The 13,828-nt window shown below is 30.5% G+C and overlaps 1 protein-coding gene across 3 annotated transcripts in view; it reads right to left on the bottom strand.

The window, feature by feature from the left end:
- Positions 1 to 13,828, bottom strand: part of unc79 (UNC-79 domain-containing protein) — a 70,005-nt gene that overhangs the window by 54,941 nt on the left and 1,236 nt on the right. For all 3 annotated transcript variants that reach the window (XM_072545941.1, XM_072545940.1, XM_072545942.1), the window contains exons 2-3: positions 4,759 to 4,878; positions 2,948 to 3,109 (exon numbers count right to left, since the gene is read on the bottom strand). In XM_072545941.1, the coding sequence (XP_072402042.1) occupies positions 2,948 to 3,109; positions 4,759 to 4,834 (238 nt within the window). In that variant the 5' untranslated portion in view covers positions 4,835 to 4,878. The remainder of the gene's footprint in view (positions 1 to 2,947; positions 3,110 to 4,758; positions 4,879 to 13,828) is intronic.

The raw sequence follows: 13,828 nt of genomic DNA, 5'->3' as shown, positions 1-13,828 counted from the left end.
ATGGCTCTCTGTACCAACCCAGCTGTCCGCCCTTTTGGATTTAAAGTTTTTAGGGGCTAACTAATGAGCCATGAAAATGGCGGACATATTACTTATCGTTAATTTTTCCCCAAAAAATTGCAACTTCACCCCTGTCCGCCACCCCTTATGTATCCACTCTCGCGTCCGATCTTTGGGATTTCGTCTAGTTATACCAAGATCTTACTCTAGGCAAATTTTCAGCCATATTATCGATCATTAATTTTTCCGAAAAAAATGAGAACTTCATCCTTGTATAGCCACCCCCTGTACCATGAGGGGCATCCGCCTGTAAGGCAAAGTCTTAACCCAGTTACAATGAATATATTCCAATAGAGAAATGTCATATTACTGATCAGTTCAAAATTTCGGCTCTATCTCTTGGACTATAAGGAAGCGATAAGTGGTTTGACAGCATAATAACTGCTTGTGTAGTCTAGTTTTCACAGTGATTCTAGGCAACCTATTTGGGTGGAGTTTTGACTTGTTCTTGAATGAGTTCAGAATCCAGCAGCCCGCTGAAGTATTGGATTTTTATAATATAATTATTTGACAACCTTTTGTTGGCCAACCACCTAGAGCGGAGTTAAGCCGAAATACATTGATTTCGTATGTTCCGTTTTAAATTCGTTCAATCTGTATATATATATTTGTTTTTGCGAACTGGTACCAAATATCTAATGACAAGGAAAAAGTTTTTTTATTTTCTATGCTGTCCTATTTCTGCTCTCTATGCATTATAATTTTAGAATCAGTGTTTGTTATTCAGCAAATGCTGCGATATGGGTGCATATGAATATATTGATTTATAATTCGCGTTTATTAAATTTGAATAAATATGCAAATTGAATAATAAACAAAACTATAATATCCCAATAAATATTTTTATTTCAATATTACGCAAATACGACAATTCTTGGTATTTTAATAGTAGAAAATCGCCGTTTAGCTTTGTTCTAGATGCTATAAAATTTACCAGCTTATGGCATTAATTAAATAACTTTATATGATGATAAACTATGTTTTACTGACATTTGAAGTAATCATAAACGAATTGTTTTTGAATTAGCTATATAGCTATAATATTCTGCTTAATGCTAGACGCTCAATGGTCAAATATGCTAATGAAGTAGTAAATCATACAAGCACAGTGTAAGGAATTTATTTACTATGTAAGTTTTTACTTGATATGGAATAATATAATAAAAATTTAACTTTAATTATTTTGAAGTAATTTTGCAACTATCATCATCACCATCCTAGATTTTCAACTGTGTATGAGTCCTAGACTCCTCAAGAATTTCTCTTTAGTCGTCCCAATTCACCGCCTTCCTCCACCAAGCATGTATTCCCATATTTCTCATGTCTTCATCGACGTTATTAAGGAACCTTGTTCTGGGTCTGCCTATTCTTCTCTGACCAATGGGTGTATCAATGATTTTTTTTTGGCTTTGTCAGTTTGTTCTATCCACTATACTGACTCAATATCTCCTTAATATAAACTTAAGAAATTAGGGGCAGCTGGATTCTTTTTTCAGGGAGACACGTTTATAAACCATCATATATATTCATTGTCCGATAACTCCGATCTTGGCTATCTAATATTTGGAATTATTTTCCACAATGATTACAATCTACCTAAAGATAAATTTAAAAGTACAAAACTCTAGTCTCTAATTTTATTTAAAATTAAATCAATGTTAAGTTACAACTTTGTGATATTATCGCTATAACTCGAAAACAAATGAAACAACATAATGAGTTATTTTTAATTATTTTTACGTAGATTACACAGTCTTAAAGTTTGGTTTGTTACTCCCCACTCACCCTGTATAGCCTCCCCATGCAGGAAAATGCATACTTTTGCATATATGCCTAAGTCTAGTTATTTCATTTGTTGTCATTTCCGAATATTATCTGTTGTGATATTAACTGCATCGCATTACAGATAAATTCTTCTTAAAATATCTTGTACACTATTGATAATTTATATCATAAAAAATAGATTTAATACTTGTTTGTTTTCTAGTAGATATTAAATTAATTAAGACGATAAACGTAAGCAAAGACAGATTATATATGGTTTGATCGATCAATACTTCCAATTACAGAGTGAATTAAACTATAGAGGTTAGTTTCAGTTTCACGGGATTTCTTTGTTGCAAAATTTCTAGCAAGCTATTTAAACGACAAAATCATATAGACCATGTACGAGTATATTACATTGTTATTCTTCTTTTTAAATATTATGTTTATATGTTATTAAGCCACAATTACAATACTACATTTTTCGATTTCCACTCCGGAAATCGTTTTGAAAAAAAAAGAGTATTAAAAAAAAATCTGCAAAAATGTATAACCAACAAGATGTTAGATGGTTATGTTATTAAAAATTTATGGTTGACTTACTTGGCGTCGATCTTGTAGGCAATAACATGCTCATGGTTGAATAAATTTGAGATTGGTTTTTTTTTGATCATTGGAAAATCAAATTCTGAATATTTTTTGTGTTTTTTGTATTATATGTTTATGTAATTATGTAATTTGTGTTTACGTAGATTATATGTTTGTGTATTGTGTATTGCATATGTATTGTGTATAAATTGTAGATGACATGTATCCGACTTACTATTAATTCGCGACTGTTGCTATATTCTTGTTATAGACTTCTTTTAGTATTGGCAACCAAAGCCTACTACATCTGTACGTGAGTTTGCTACACATTTTTCATTATTAAGTATAATAAGAGCTGCTTCTTTGACTTTTCTCTTTGTCGTGTTTGTTTGTTTCATGATTATTGACGTATCTCTCTATTGTACTCTGTGCTCGATGTTCCAGAGCATGGAGTAAGCATGAAGTTTAAACGGTGTCTATACAAAAAATTCGTACAAGGTAATCTTAAAAATACTAATAAAAAACATGTACTTACGTAGTATCCCAATATTGATAAGTGGAGCAACTTCTATTAAAGGAATAAGAGAATTGTAAAGGCCTTTATAATCCAAGCTGGGAAAAAGTCCCATTCTAACAGCATCCATTTCTGGATTCTTAAGAAGATCAAACGGAGAATTAGGTACATCTTTAAGGACAGCTAAAAATTTGAAATTAGTCTCACAGTTATACAGTGGGCCACTCTCACCAAATTACACTTTTTTAATTATTCGAATAAAGCATCAAAACTTTCCATATTTTTTTACTATTTAATACATAAAGTAAACGTACACAACTAACTATTGTACTCTTGGCATGTGCATTACGATTATTTATTCTTTAGTATTTATTTTCTAGATGAAAATATACGTTTTTATAATAGTTTTAGGTTTTCTTTATATATGCCTATAATAACTAAACAATTTTCAGGTAACTGAATTTGCCATAGACTCGAACAGTTTTTTTTGCTTATTTTTCCAGAGTAATGCGTGGAAAAGATATTCCAAGTGACTATCGAAGGAGAAAGTAGATGAATTAAAATAAACGAAATTCCAACAGATAGTATACGATATGCTGACGATACGGAAATTCTAGCACCAACCTTACAGGATCTGCAGCATTATGTTAGATAGGATCGACGCCACTGGTAATCGTTTTGGGCTTAAAATCAAAGCTACTAAACCAAATTTATGGTAATAGGTCGACACAAAATAATCAATACAATCTTGACAGTTGATGGAAATATTGTAGAGCGGATATCAGGATTTAAATATTTATACACCACGGTTAACGATAAATGAAATGGCGATAAAGAAAATAAACTAAGTATCAATTACGCAAGAACAACATTTGTCAAACTTAAAAATTTCCTATTAGGTCGTAGTCTCCCACTTGTCCTGAGACTAGGGATTTGTGTAATATCAGAGATGTAAGCGGGATATTTCAAAGAGCCGAATACGGCACAAATGGTTTTAGGAGTAAAGACAACCGTCAACGTGCTGCCAACCAAATGACACACGAAGAAGAGGGAGTGAATCAAACAAGTCTCATTTTATTATGATTTACTCTTTCTACTCGTTAGTAGATTTAAGGTACTTTGCATGTGATCAGTAATAATAGTGTCTTGCTTATCTCTGACCACTATAATAAAACATTTGCCTAGCCCAGAGTACGAAATCCTTCTCTTTTAATCTTCGTTAAGAGGTCGTCAACGACTGCAAAAGAGGTGATAAAACTCATACTTGAAAACAACCTATTGCTATTCTTATAGTAGATAGATAATTATATTCTTCGTAGTAAATATGGATTGACCTCTTCATTATAGAAGGGTGGGTACCTTTTCCTCTTACGGCAGCATTAATAAATTCTAATAAGGTTTTATCATAAGCCGCATTTATGGTTATGGATGCACATAATGCCACTTCTTTTAAGGTTTTTGTCATGTGCCCCATTTATGTGAATGAATGCACAAAATGCCACTTCTTTTGACGAGATAGCCCTAATGCAAAAAATAATCAGTAAAATATTACTATCATTTTCCATTAAATATCAATATTATTTTCTTTGCGAAAATTACTTGTGCATCCTACTTAACCAATTATAAGCGCTTAATTTTGTATAGAATTAAGTCACGTGTTCTATATTTTGTTGCATATGATATTTAGTTAGGTTAAGAGTATAAATATTATCATTTACAACTCTTAATCTTCATTTAGAGAAATGTGTACAGATTAATGTTAAATATGGAATAGTATCCAGATTGTACAATTTGGTGAGACTGGTCCATACTTACAATGTTGAGTGTAATACTTAGGAGAGTTTGCGAGAAATATTTGATTGTGTTTGCTATGTCAACCCCAGATGGAGCGGGCATGACCCCTTGCATGAGCCGCAGTTGGTAGTCATAAAGGCTGCGAATTTTGGCTGTAACTGAATGTTATAAAAAATTATCATTGGGAACATAATGACACCGACCTAGATCCAACTACTACAAGTGTTGTTTATCAATAAAGTAAGACGTTTAATATTATTGATTGCATTATTAATACCTATTTGTAAATAATAATAGGATTGTTTTTTATACAAATCTAAAAACAAGTTACAAGTTGGTTTTATACAAATTTAAAAACAAATTTGATATAAACTAGTTAATACTATTAAATTTTGCTATTGTTTTTCTACCGCTGAACCCAAACCCCTGAATTAATCATTCAGAATATTTAGCCAACAGGATTTGTCAAATATCCCGCTGAATCAATGTTCCGAATGCTAAATTAGTATCGTGTCAATATTTCGTAATACGGTATAGGCAGTGTTTTTCTCTTCTTTTATGCCGTTAAAGTTTTCCTAAATATTAATAGATTTTACCGCTTTTGTATAAAACAATAATTTAATTTTCGTGGTGTTAAACGCCTTATTTTTTGATTACAGTACTAAAAACGTTTAGTTTGTCTAAATGTATTATCACTTACCTACCATGCGCCATATACGTACCATGCTAGTACCACTTAACAATAGGACTTAAGTTTTTAACATAATAAATAATGGCATAAAATTAAATTTTAATTTTTGCTTTACAATATGTATTTTAAATACATACTAAAATATTACATAGGTACTATAAAATAAAATAATTATATTATCTTAGACAGTGGGAAAATCTATAAATTCTATCTATAAATTTAATATCTATAAATTATTCTTATTCTTTGTTACAATTATTGCAAATGTTACAAACCATCTTTATTTCATTTTCCTTATCATGTAATTGTATTTATGTTTTTATTATCTTCTGCAATTATGAAATTGTTAATTGTTTGGCTCTGCCAAGTTTTGGCATATCAGGTTTTCTGCGTCCGCTGTCACTCCACCTTCCAATCTTGTCCTTGACTGTTTTATTATGTAGAGCTCTTTTTATACCTGTGTCCTCATCATATAGCCAGCCCATCAAAGTCTCTGGAACATATTGAATACTCAGGTAATTGTTTCTTTGAATAGCTGGTTCAGCATGGATGGTTCTGGATCTGTATTTCCATTTTCATTGGCATATCTAAAGTTCTTTCTTATAATTTTTCTTTCTTTTTATGATAATGTGAAATATACATTATTGCCGTTTGTTCCCATTCACTAATATTTGTAAATTTTTATTTTTTCAATTGGTGATGACGATGCAGCACACGACCCTGATACTGAAAAAGCCAACCATCCAGTCTATAAGAAGTCATCCAGTCATCCAGTCCGTAAGAAAAACCACAAATCGCCAGAAGAAGATGAAATCCTGGCTATAACATAAAGGCAGGAGGTAATATCCTTGCAAAACAAATGCATAATTTTATAAAAGATATCTAGGATAAAGAAGAAATGTCACAAAAATAGGATACTGCAATATGTCTAAGAGCTCCGTCTTGCTCCGTTTTTCGGGGCAAGTACAATTTAAGTTCTAAGTAGCATATCATAATTATCGCTTATTAAATTTCCTTCTACAAAAAACGGCCCAATTAACTGAGTACTCACTATACATAACCACACACTTAGTTTTTGTGATCTTTGAGTAAGGTTTTCACGTATCCAGTGTGGATTTATCTCACTCCAATACCTTAAATTTTGGCGATTTACATTCCCACACAGTGTAAATATTGTTGTGTTGGAAAAACATATCTTGTTAACGAGTTCTCGTCGGTTACAATTTTATTCATCATTACCTTACTAAACTGTAATTGATTTTCACGTTTTTTTTCCTTCAGCTCTTCTAAAAAGTTAAAACAATATTAAAAATTTATTATTTTACCAATTTGAAAGTATTTTAGAAACAAAACTCCATTCGCCTCCCAAAAAACTGATGCTAACGCCTTTTTAGCCGATTTCTGGACACGAACCAGGTTCACACTACTCTTTAGCCTCTTGTTTTGATTCAGGATCATGGTGGTAGACTGAATAGATCCAAGTGTGACTCAATGTTGATGAGAAAGTCACATTCGAATGTGTTTTTATTCCATTGTTAGCAAATGTAGCATCCATTATGATCACAGCTTCCTGAAACTGAATACTTCAGTCAAAATATTGCTTACACTGCCCAATGCAATGCCCAGATTTTCTATTAAATCACTTTCAATCACTCAACGATTTATCAATACGATATTCTGTATTTTTTTCTACCATTTCTGGCGTTGTTGCTGTTTTTGGACATCCTTGACGTCATCTTCAAGGCACGTACGACCACTGGACTATACTTAATTTTTTCCATTGTAAAAAACACTGTGCTGTACTGTAAAAAAAACTTATTGATCAGCTCCATTTAAAAATATTTGGGTACCCAGGCATTTCACAACAGTTCAATCAAAGAAGAAATAAAAACAAGGATAGCAGCTGAAAATATATGTTATTTTTCACTGACATGTGCTGGAGTAAGTCAGTTTCTTTCGTTTCCTCTGCTTTCAATTTTACCCATCCTCCATTCTAATTTGGTTTATATAACTCCTCTGTATCCAGACCATCCTATCAAATTGCATGAAAATTTGGATTTAGGTTCTACTTACCCTCCACTTCACGTTTGGACTTGTACCGTTGCGCGTTGGTTACTTTTTATTGTTTAGGAGTGAAAACTACCCCTATTAGATAAAAATCGTATAATTGTAAATTAAAGCGGGCAATTGATTCAAATAATTTTTTAATGGAGTAAATTAATGTCAATTAACATTAAACAACATAATTTAAGATTTTATTACAATTTAACCTCTAAATCTCTTTAAATAAGATTGTATGCAAAATTTGAACAGCCATATCTGAACCAATTTTTATCTTACAGAAAAACAAAAACAAAAAATGAAATGTGTATAAATGAAATAAACTGTAAAGCGGTAAGGATTAATTTTTTTGTGGTGCTAATTAAGGGGTGATTTTCATAATGTTTTTACCAAAAAAAGTGACCAACTTTATTTTGATTGTAACTCGCTTAGTTTTGATGCTAGAAACTTTTTTAAAGCACTTTTAAAAGGTTTTGACAAATTTTCCCCGAAAATTGTTTTATTTTTTGGTTATTTTAAGTTATTCGATTTGGAATTTGACAAATAAGAACCTACTTTCATGAGCTACAACTCTGCTGCTACTAGGTCTACAGACTTTATAATAAGTACACCATTTTTTATTTTTTTTACGAGCTACATTTTTGCTAAGAATATTTTTTTCGATAAAATACTAACTTTTTGAGTAATTTGTAAAAAAACCGCCAGATAACGTGGTTTTTATTTTGAAAATGAACATTTTCAGTCCCAAATAACTGAAAAATTATTGACTTTGTACTAAAGTATTGGGCTCGAGTCCAAAAGTGAAGTAAAGGACAAGAGGTACCTAAATCCAAATTTTCAAGCAAATCCATTGTGACGAGGAAAATTACACAAGCTGTTCCCATCTTTTTGATTGTTTATATCATTTCCCAATTTTCTCATTTAATTGGAACTCTATTTTTTATTATAATTTTTGTATTTACTATTTTATGCTTATTTAATTTATTGCATCATGCATTTTGTTAAATAGACGATGTTGGTAAGTATACCAATAAAATTTTACAACAAAATTTAATTTTATATGCACTAAAAATCAATTTGTTAACTATAAATCAATTTGTTAAATAAATAGAACTATTTGTACCAGAATGTGTGTACTCGAAGATATAGAGTAGACAATCATTTAAATGCAATATTTTAGATTATCCTAGGTTGTCTTTTACGTTTAAGTTAATACTTTGTACATTGATTTGTTGAAAAGTACCCTATCGTATGTAGGAAAAGTACCCGATAGACTGTAGATGTATTGTCGAAATAAAAGATTATCCATAACATCGTCCAATAGCTTCCAGTAAGCTTGGATTTGCGGTTCATTTGCGCGTCTTATAAGCAAAAAGTACCTAATAAAAAGCCAATTACTGACCAAATTTTTAAACATATTTTGGAAAACCTTTCTGTAAGTAAAAATAAGGACTACTTACTAGATAAACTGTCACAGAACCAGAAATTATAACAACAAACTAAGACTTCTATACGAAAACACAATAGCAGCTAAGTGATGAAGACAAATCAAGTACTTTTGCTGAACATATTATGCTTTTATTCCAACTTCATCAGAAAGAAACTGATGCAGATGACGAAAAAGCTATTTTAGACATTCTGAACGCCCCATATCACACGAGTCCACCGATCAAAAAAAATAATTTGTGAAATCCTATAAGTCATTGTAAAATTAAACAAAAAATAGCAGTCAGTTATGATCTTATCACGGGTAAAAAGTGTCTAAAATAATTGTGGTGCCAAAATCTGGCAAACTCCCAAATGAGATCTCATCATTTGGGATGATCAAAACTTTCTGAAAAGATTCTTATGCTTAGAATTAAACCTATTTATCTTGGAAAATATTTTAATACCAAGCTACCAATTTGGCTTTAGACAAAAATATGGTACCATCGAGCAAGTACATAAAGTAGACAGCTAGAGATGCCCTTGAAAACAAGTCCTACAGTGCAGCTGTCTTCCTAGACGTCTCGCAGGCGTTTAACAAGATCTGGCATGATGGTCTAACTTCCAAAATCAAGTCACAGCTACCTCATCACATAGCCACAAATCTACAGTCATATATAACAGATAAATTCTTCTTAATCAATCATTTTACTGGATCCAACATCCCTATCACAAATAATACTACGATTGCTACGTATGCATATGATACCACCATAATGGCCACTCATGTGAATCCAAGTTTAGAATTAGAATTAGAAAATTGGTTGAAACTATGGCGTGTCAAAGTAAATAATACTAAATCAACTCACATCACGTTGACTTAAAAAAAGAGAACTGCCCTCTGGTATCTATAAACCGAAAATTACTACCTGTTAGGAAAGATGTCAAAGATCTGTGTGTCCACATAGATAATCACCTAAATTAAGGAAAACATGTATGGTCCAAACGACTACAACTGGGCATGCTGTACAAGAAAATATAGATAAAAGGTGCTCACCACTGGGTGTACTGCGTCATTTTTTCTATGTCTTTCAAACATATTGTTTATTGTTATATTGATAAAAGATTGCAATAAATAAAAAAAGTTAAAAATAGGATAGGGAAGAAGACCCAAGACAAGGTTTCTTGATAATATAGATGAAGATATGAGAAATATGGGAATACGTGCTTGGTGGAGGAAGCCGATAGATAAGGACGACTGGAGAGAAATCCTTGAACGAGTTAGGACTCATACAGAGTTTTAATGTTGAAATGTTGATTTCTTGAAATTTATTTAAATTATTTAAATTATTTATACTTATTTAAATATTTTTGGTTCGGCCATAACACATATTTATGCGATAATTATTTTTAAAATAAAATAGGTGATAATTAGTGGTTAATATAAGAACATATATAGTATTTATTCATATTAAACACTTAACAATCATGCTTACATTGATCATCAGCTACCTTGCTATTCCTATAAGAACACGCCCAAGCTTCTTTTCGCTAAGTTTTAAAATATGACACTACTTTGTTTAACTGTAATGTTTTTAAAATACCACGTTTCTGATTTTATATATCATATTTGAAAATACCTAAGATTTACTGGTTATGGTTTATTAGGGATAGAGTCCTTATATATTACCCCAAGGTCTATTAGTACTATTTTAATATTGAAACCCTAATAGAAACTAGAAGAAGCCCAAGTACTTAACAGTTTTTATACACGAGAGCTTCAGAGTTAGCACCAAATCATTTGACCCCGTAAATTGGGATTTAAATGATCATAAGTCGACAAATTTTGGAATTCAGGAAATCTTGTAGAGTCAAATACTATAAGGGATAATGTCAAACTAAATATGTTATGTCTCCCATTCTATGTACTCTATATTTTAAAATTATTAAGTGAGAAATATTTGAAAAATGAGATTCAAACACTTCATATCGTTACTATAAAGTTTTTTTTTATGGGTTTGGATTTCTTGACCCATTCACCCAGCTATTACATACCTACATTAAGAGTACCCTGTACTGTTTGCTACAGTATTAAATATAAAAAATGTTTAAGAAAAAAAAAACACATTACAATATAGTTAAAAAATTAATATAAAAAAGGTTTTAAATATGTAAAAATTAGTTAACAAAAATATAAATAAACAAATGTTGTTTATTTAACAATGATAATAATCCATATAAAACGCTTTTACTATATTATATGATATAAACACATGATGTATGAGTTTTTGTGCCAAAAGCCATAAAATCACAGCTCTTTAATATACTTTTATATCGTTGTAAAAAGGAAATTTTTCGTGGAAATTAACACTTTCAAATAAAGTCCATAAAACGGTTGTAAATATCAATAAAAAAACTTGCTAAAGCTTTAATATAAAATATTGTTTACTCTTTAATTTAAAACTATGAAAATTAATTTTATTAGAAAATGCTTCTATTTGAAATTTGTAAAATACAAAAAAAAACTATTGTTAATTAGGGCCAGTTAGTGCTATATTTCCTCAATACCGGTGGGCACAGATAAAAGTCTTAAACTCACAAAATTTTTACCGGCACTCTCTATTAAAAAAGATATTTTATTTGAGCCACCCGTGCTATAAATTTGCTTAAAATTTTGATTTAATACTCCTTCTTGATTACGAAAAAAATATATAGAATAATATTTCAGTGGCGAATATACGTGGAGAGAATAGCGAAATTCCTCCTCCCTCCCAAAAGAAGGCCCAAAATTAAAAAAAAAGTTATTATTAATGTCTTTTATGTAGTTTGGGTTTATCTTTTTTATGTCTTTTGGTTCGTGTTTCATTGAAACTCTCCCCCCCCCAAAGTTGGAAGTTGTCTTCCCCCTCTAAGGCAATTGGCTAGATCCGCCTCTGCAATATCTACATAAGAATGTTCATTGAAAAAAATAAACTTATGGCACTAGAAGTAAAACAATTTATTATTGTAACTGAGAACAAGCCAAAATTTTATACACTTCTAGCTGCCCACTCTTAAACTGTTTTCTCATAATCCCCTAGTATATATGTAAAAAAGTCGAATTCAGATAAAAATCTTACACAGATTTTTGAAGGTTCTAAGAGGTATATGAGGGATAGCTGATGATAAATTCTTGAAGGCGTACAGTTGATTTTGCTTTTTTTCAAATCATAAAAAGTGAAAAAATTATTGTTTGTCTATAAAACGTTTCTTATACATTTTAGAGAAAAATTGTTCAAATAAAAGTTGTACATCTTAAAAATGTGTTTAGTTTACGAGTTTCTAATTTAAAATACATAACCAATTGACTGAGATAAGTACAAAACCCTTGTTTTTGCAGTAAAACAAGCTTCTGAGTGCCATAGAAACTGAGATATTGCAAATTCTTTCAGCGTGCTCAAATTTGATGCTCCATTCTAAATAAAAAAGGATTTGGACATGCAGTATTTTACGAGTGCCATCACTTTAACGGGTTATACCTTTTTAATTCTTTTCGGTATATGCTGTATGATATAGCTTAGGTTGGTTGGCAGCTAAAGGTATGAAGGCAGGGAGGTCAGACATCAGCTCTCAACAGGTTGACTAGGTTAGGATAGAACATAGGTTATAAGATGAACACGCTGTGAATAGACTTAATAAAATATAAAAGTTAATGTGTGTGTCATTACATGACCTTAATAAACATAATACATATGCCGTGTATAAAATGAATCATAACATTTAGATCTTCGGTTATAAGCTTTTTAATTTTCAGCTCTTAATGTTAATAATCAATGGAAATATAATTTTAAGAAAAAAGAATTGCCATCTTGCTTCCTATTGGTCACAGAACGTTCTTTTTTTATAAAGACTGTTTTTTAACCATCTTTTTAGTGAACCTACATACAAGCGAGTGACATCAAAGTTATTATAAATGTTTATAAGCTAAAAAGTCATCCATTTTCAAACGGTTTTTATATAACAATTTTGATAAAATGTTGAAATGTTTTTAATATATCTTAAAATTGAAGTCTCAAAGAATTGATTGAGATATGGGAATTTCTCTTAAGTCACTATTTGGTCAAGTACAGTTGTTTAAATAATCGATCTCCGAAATAAACAAATTTAATAACTTACAAACTATTCGATCTAGCTGAGATTTATTTAACACACTTCAATAACTCATTAATTGTCATAATTTCAAGTAGGTATATTACATGTCATTACGCAAAAAACAAATTTATTAACATTTTTAAATTACTGCAAGAATAACGGTTTTTTGCGATTATCTGGGTCAAATCTTTATGTATTTTAATGTAGAAACTTGCAAATTAAAGAACTCTCTAAGATCTAAAACATTTATTTGAACCATTTTACTCTAAAATGTATAAGAAACGTTTTATAGGAAAAAATAAATTTTTTTACTTTTTATGAGTTTAAAAAAACAAAGCAAAATCAGCTGTGCGTCTTCAAGGATTTGTCATCAACTATCACTCATACACAATTTAGTACCTTCGAAAACCTTATTTTGTTTTAAGATTTTTTCAGCTCTTTTTTTCCTTTACTTTACTTTATATCAACTGTTATAAAGAACAACACTTAAAAGCATATGAAATAAGAGGATATTTTCATTCTGAAAAACTAAAGCTGCTAAAAGGAATCTAAGCATCTCTAAGAAAAGATCAGCATAATATAGCGAGATTAAGGGGTTATTTCATAGTTATCCATGTTACTTCTGTACTAAAAATCACAAAATAATGTAAGGGTAATAAATTATTTAGAGTATTGATATTTCATCACGTATTTTTTAAAATGCGTTTTAATACTTATGACCATCTAATTTGTTTTTAAAAAATCTGCCAGAAGAAAATTTTAATTTGGTATGAATGTTTTTTGAAGTTTTGCAGTATTTT

The sequence above is a fragment of the Diabrotica undecimpunctata genome, chromosome 10 (assembly GCF_040954645.1).
Source record: "Diabrotica undecimpunctata isolate CICGRU chromosome 10, icDiaUnde3, whole genome shotgun sequence".
In the NCBI taxonomy this organism is placed as follows: domain Eukaryota; kingdom Metazoa; phylum Arthropoda; class Insecta; order Coleoptera; family Chrysomelidae; genus Diabrotica; species Diabrotica undecimpunctata.
Note: the sequence above shows the minus strand (reverse complement) of the source record. Positions and strands in the feature narration are given on the sequence as shown.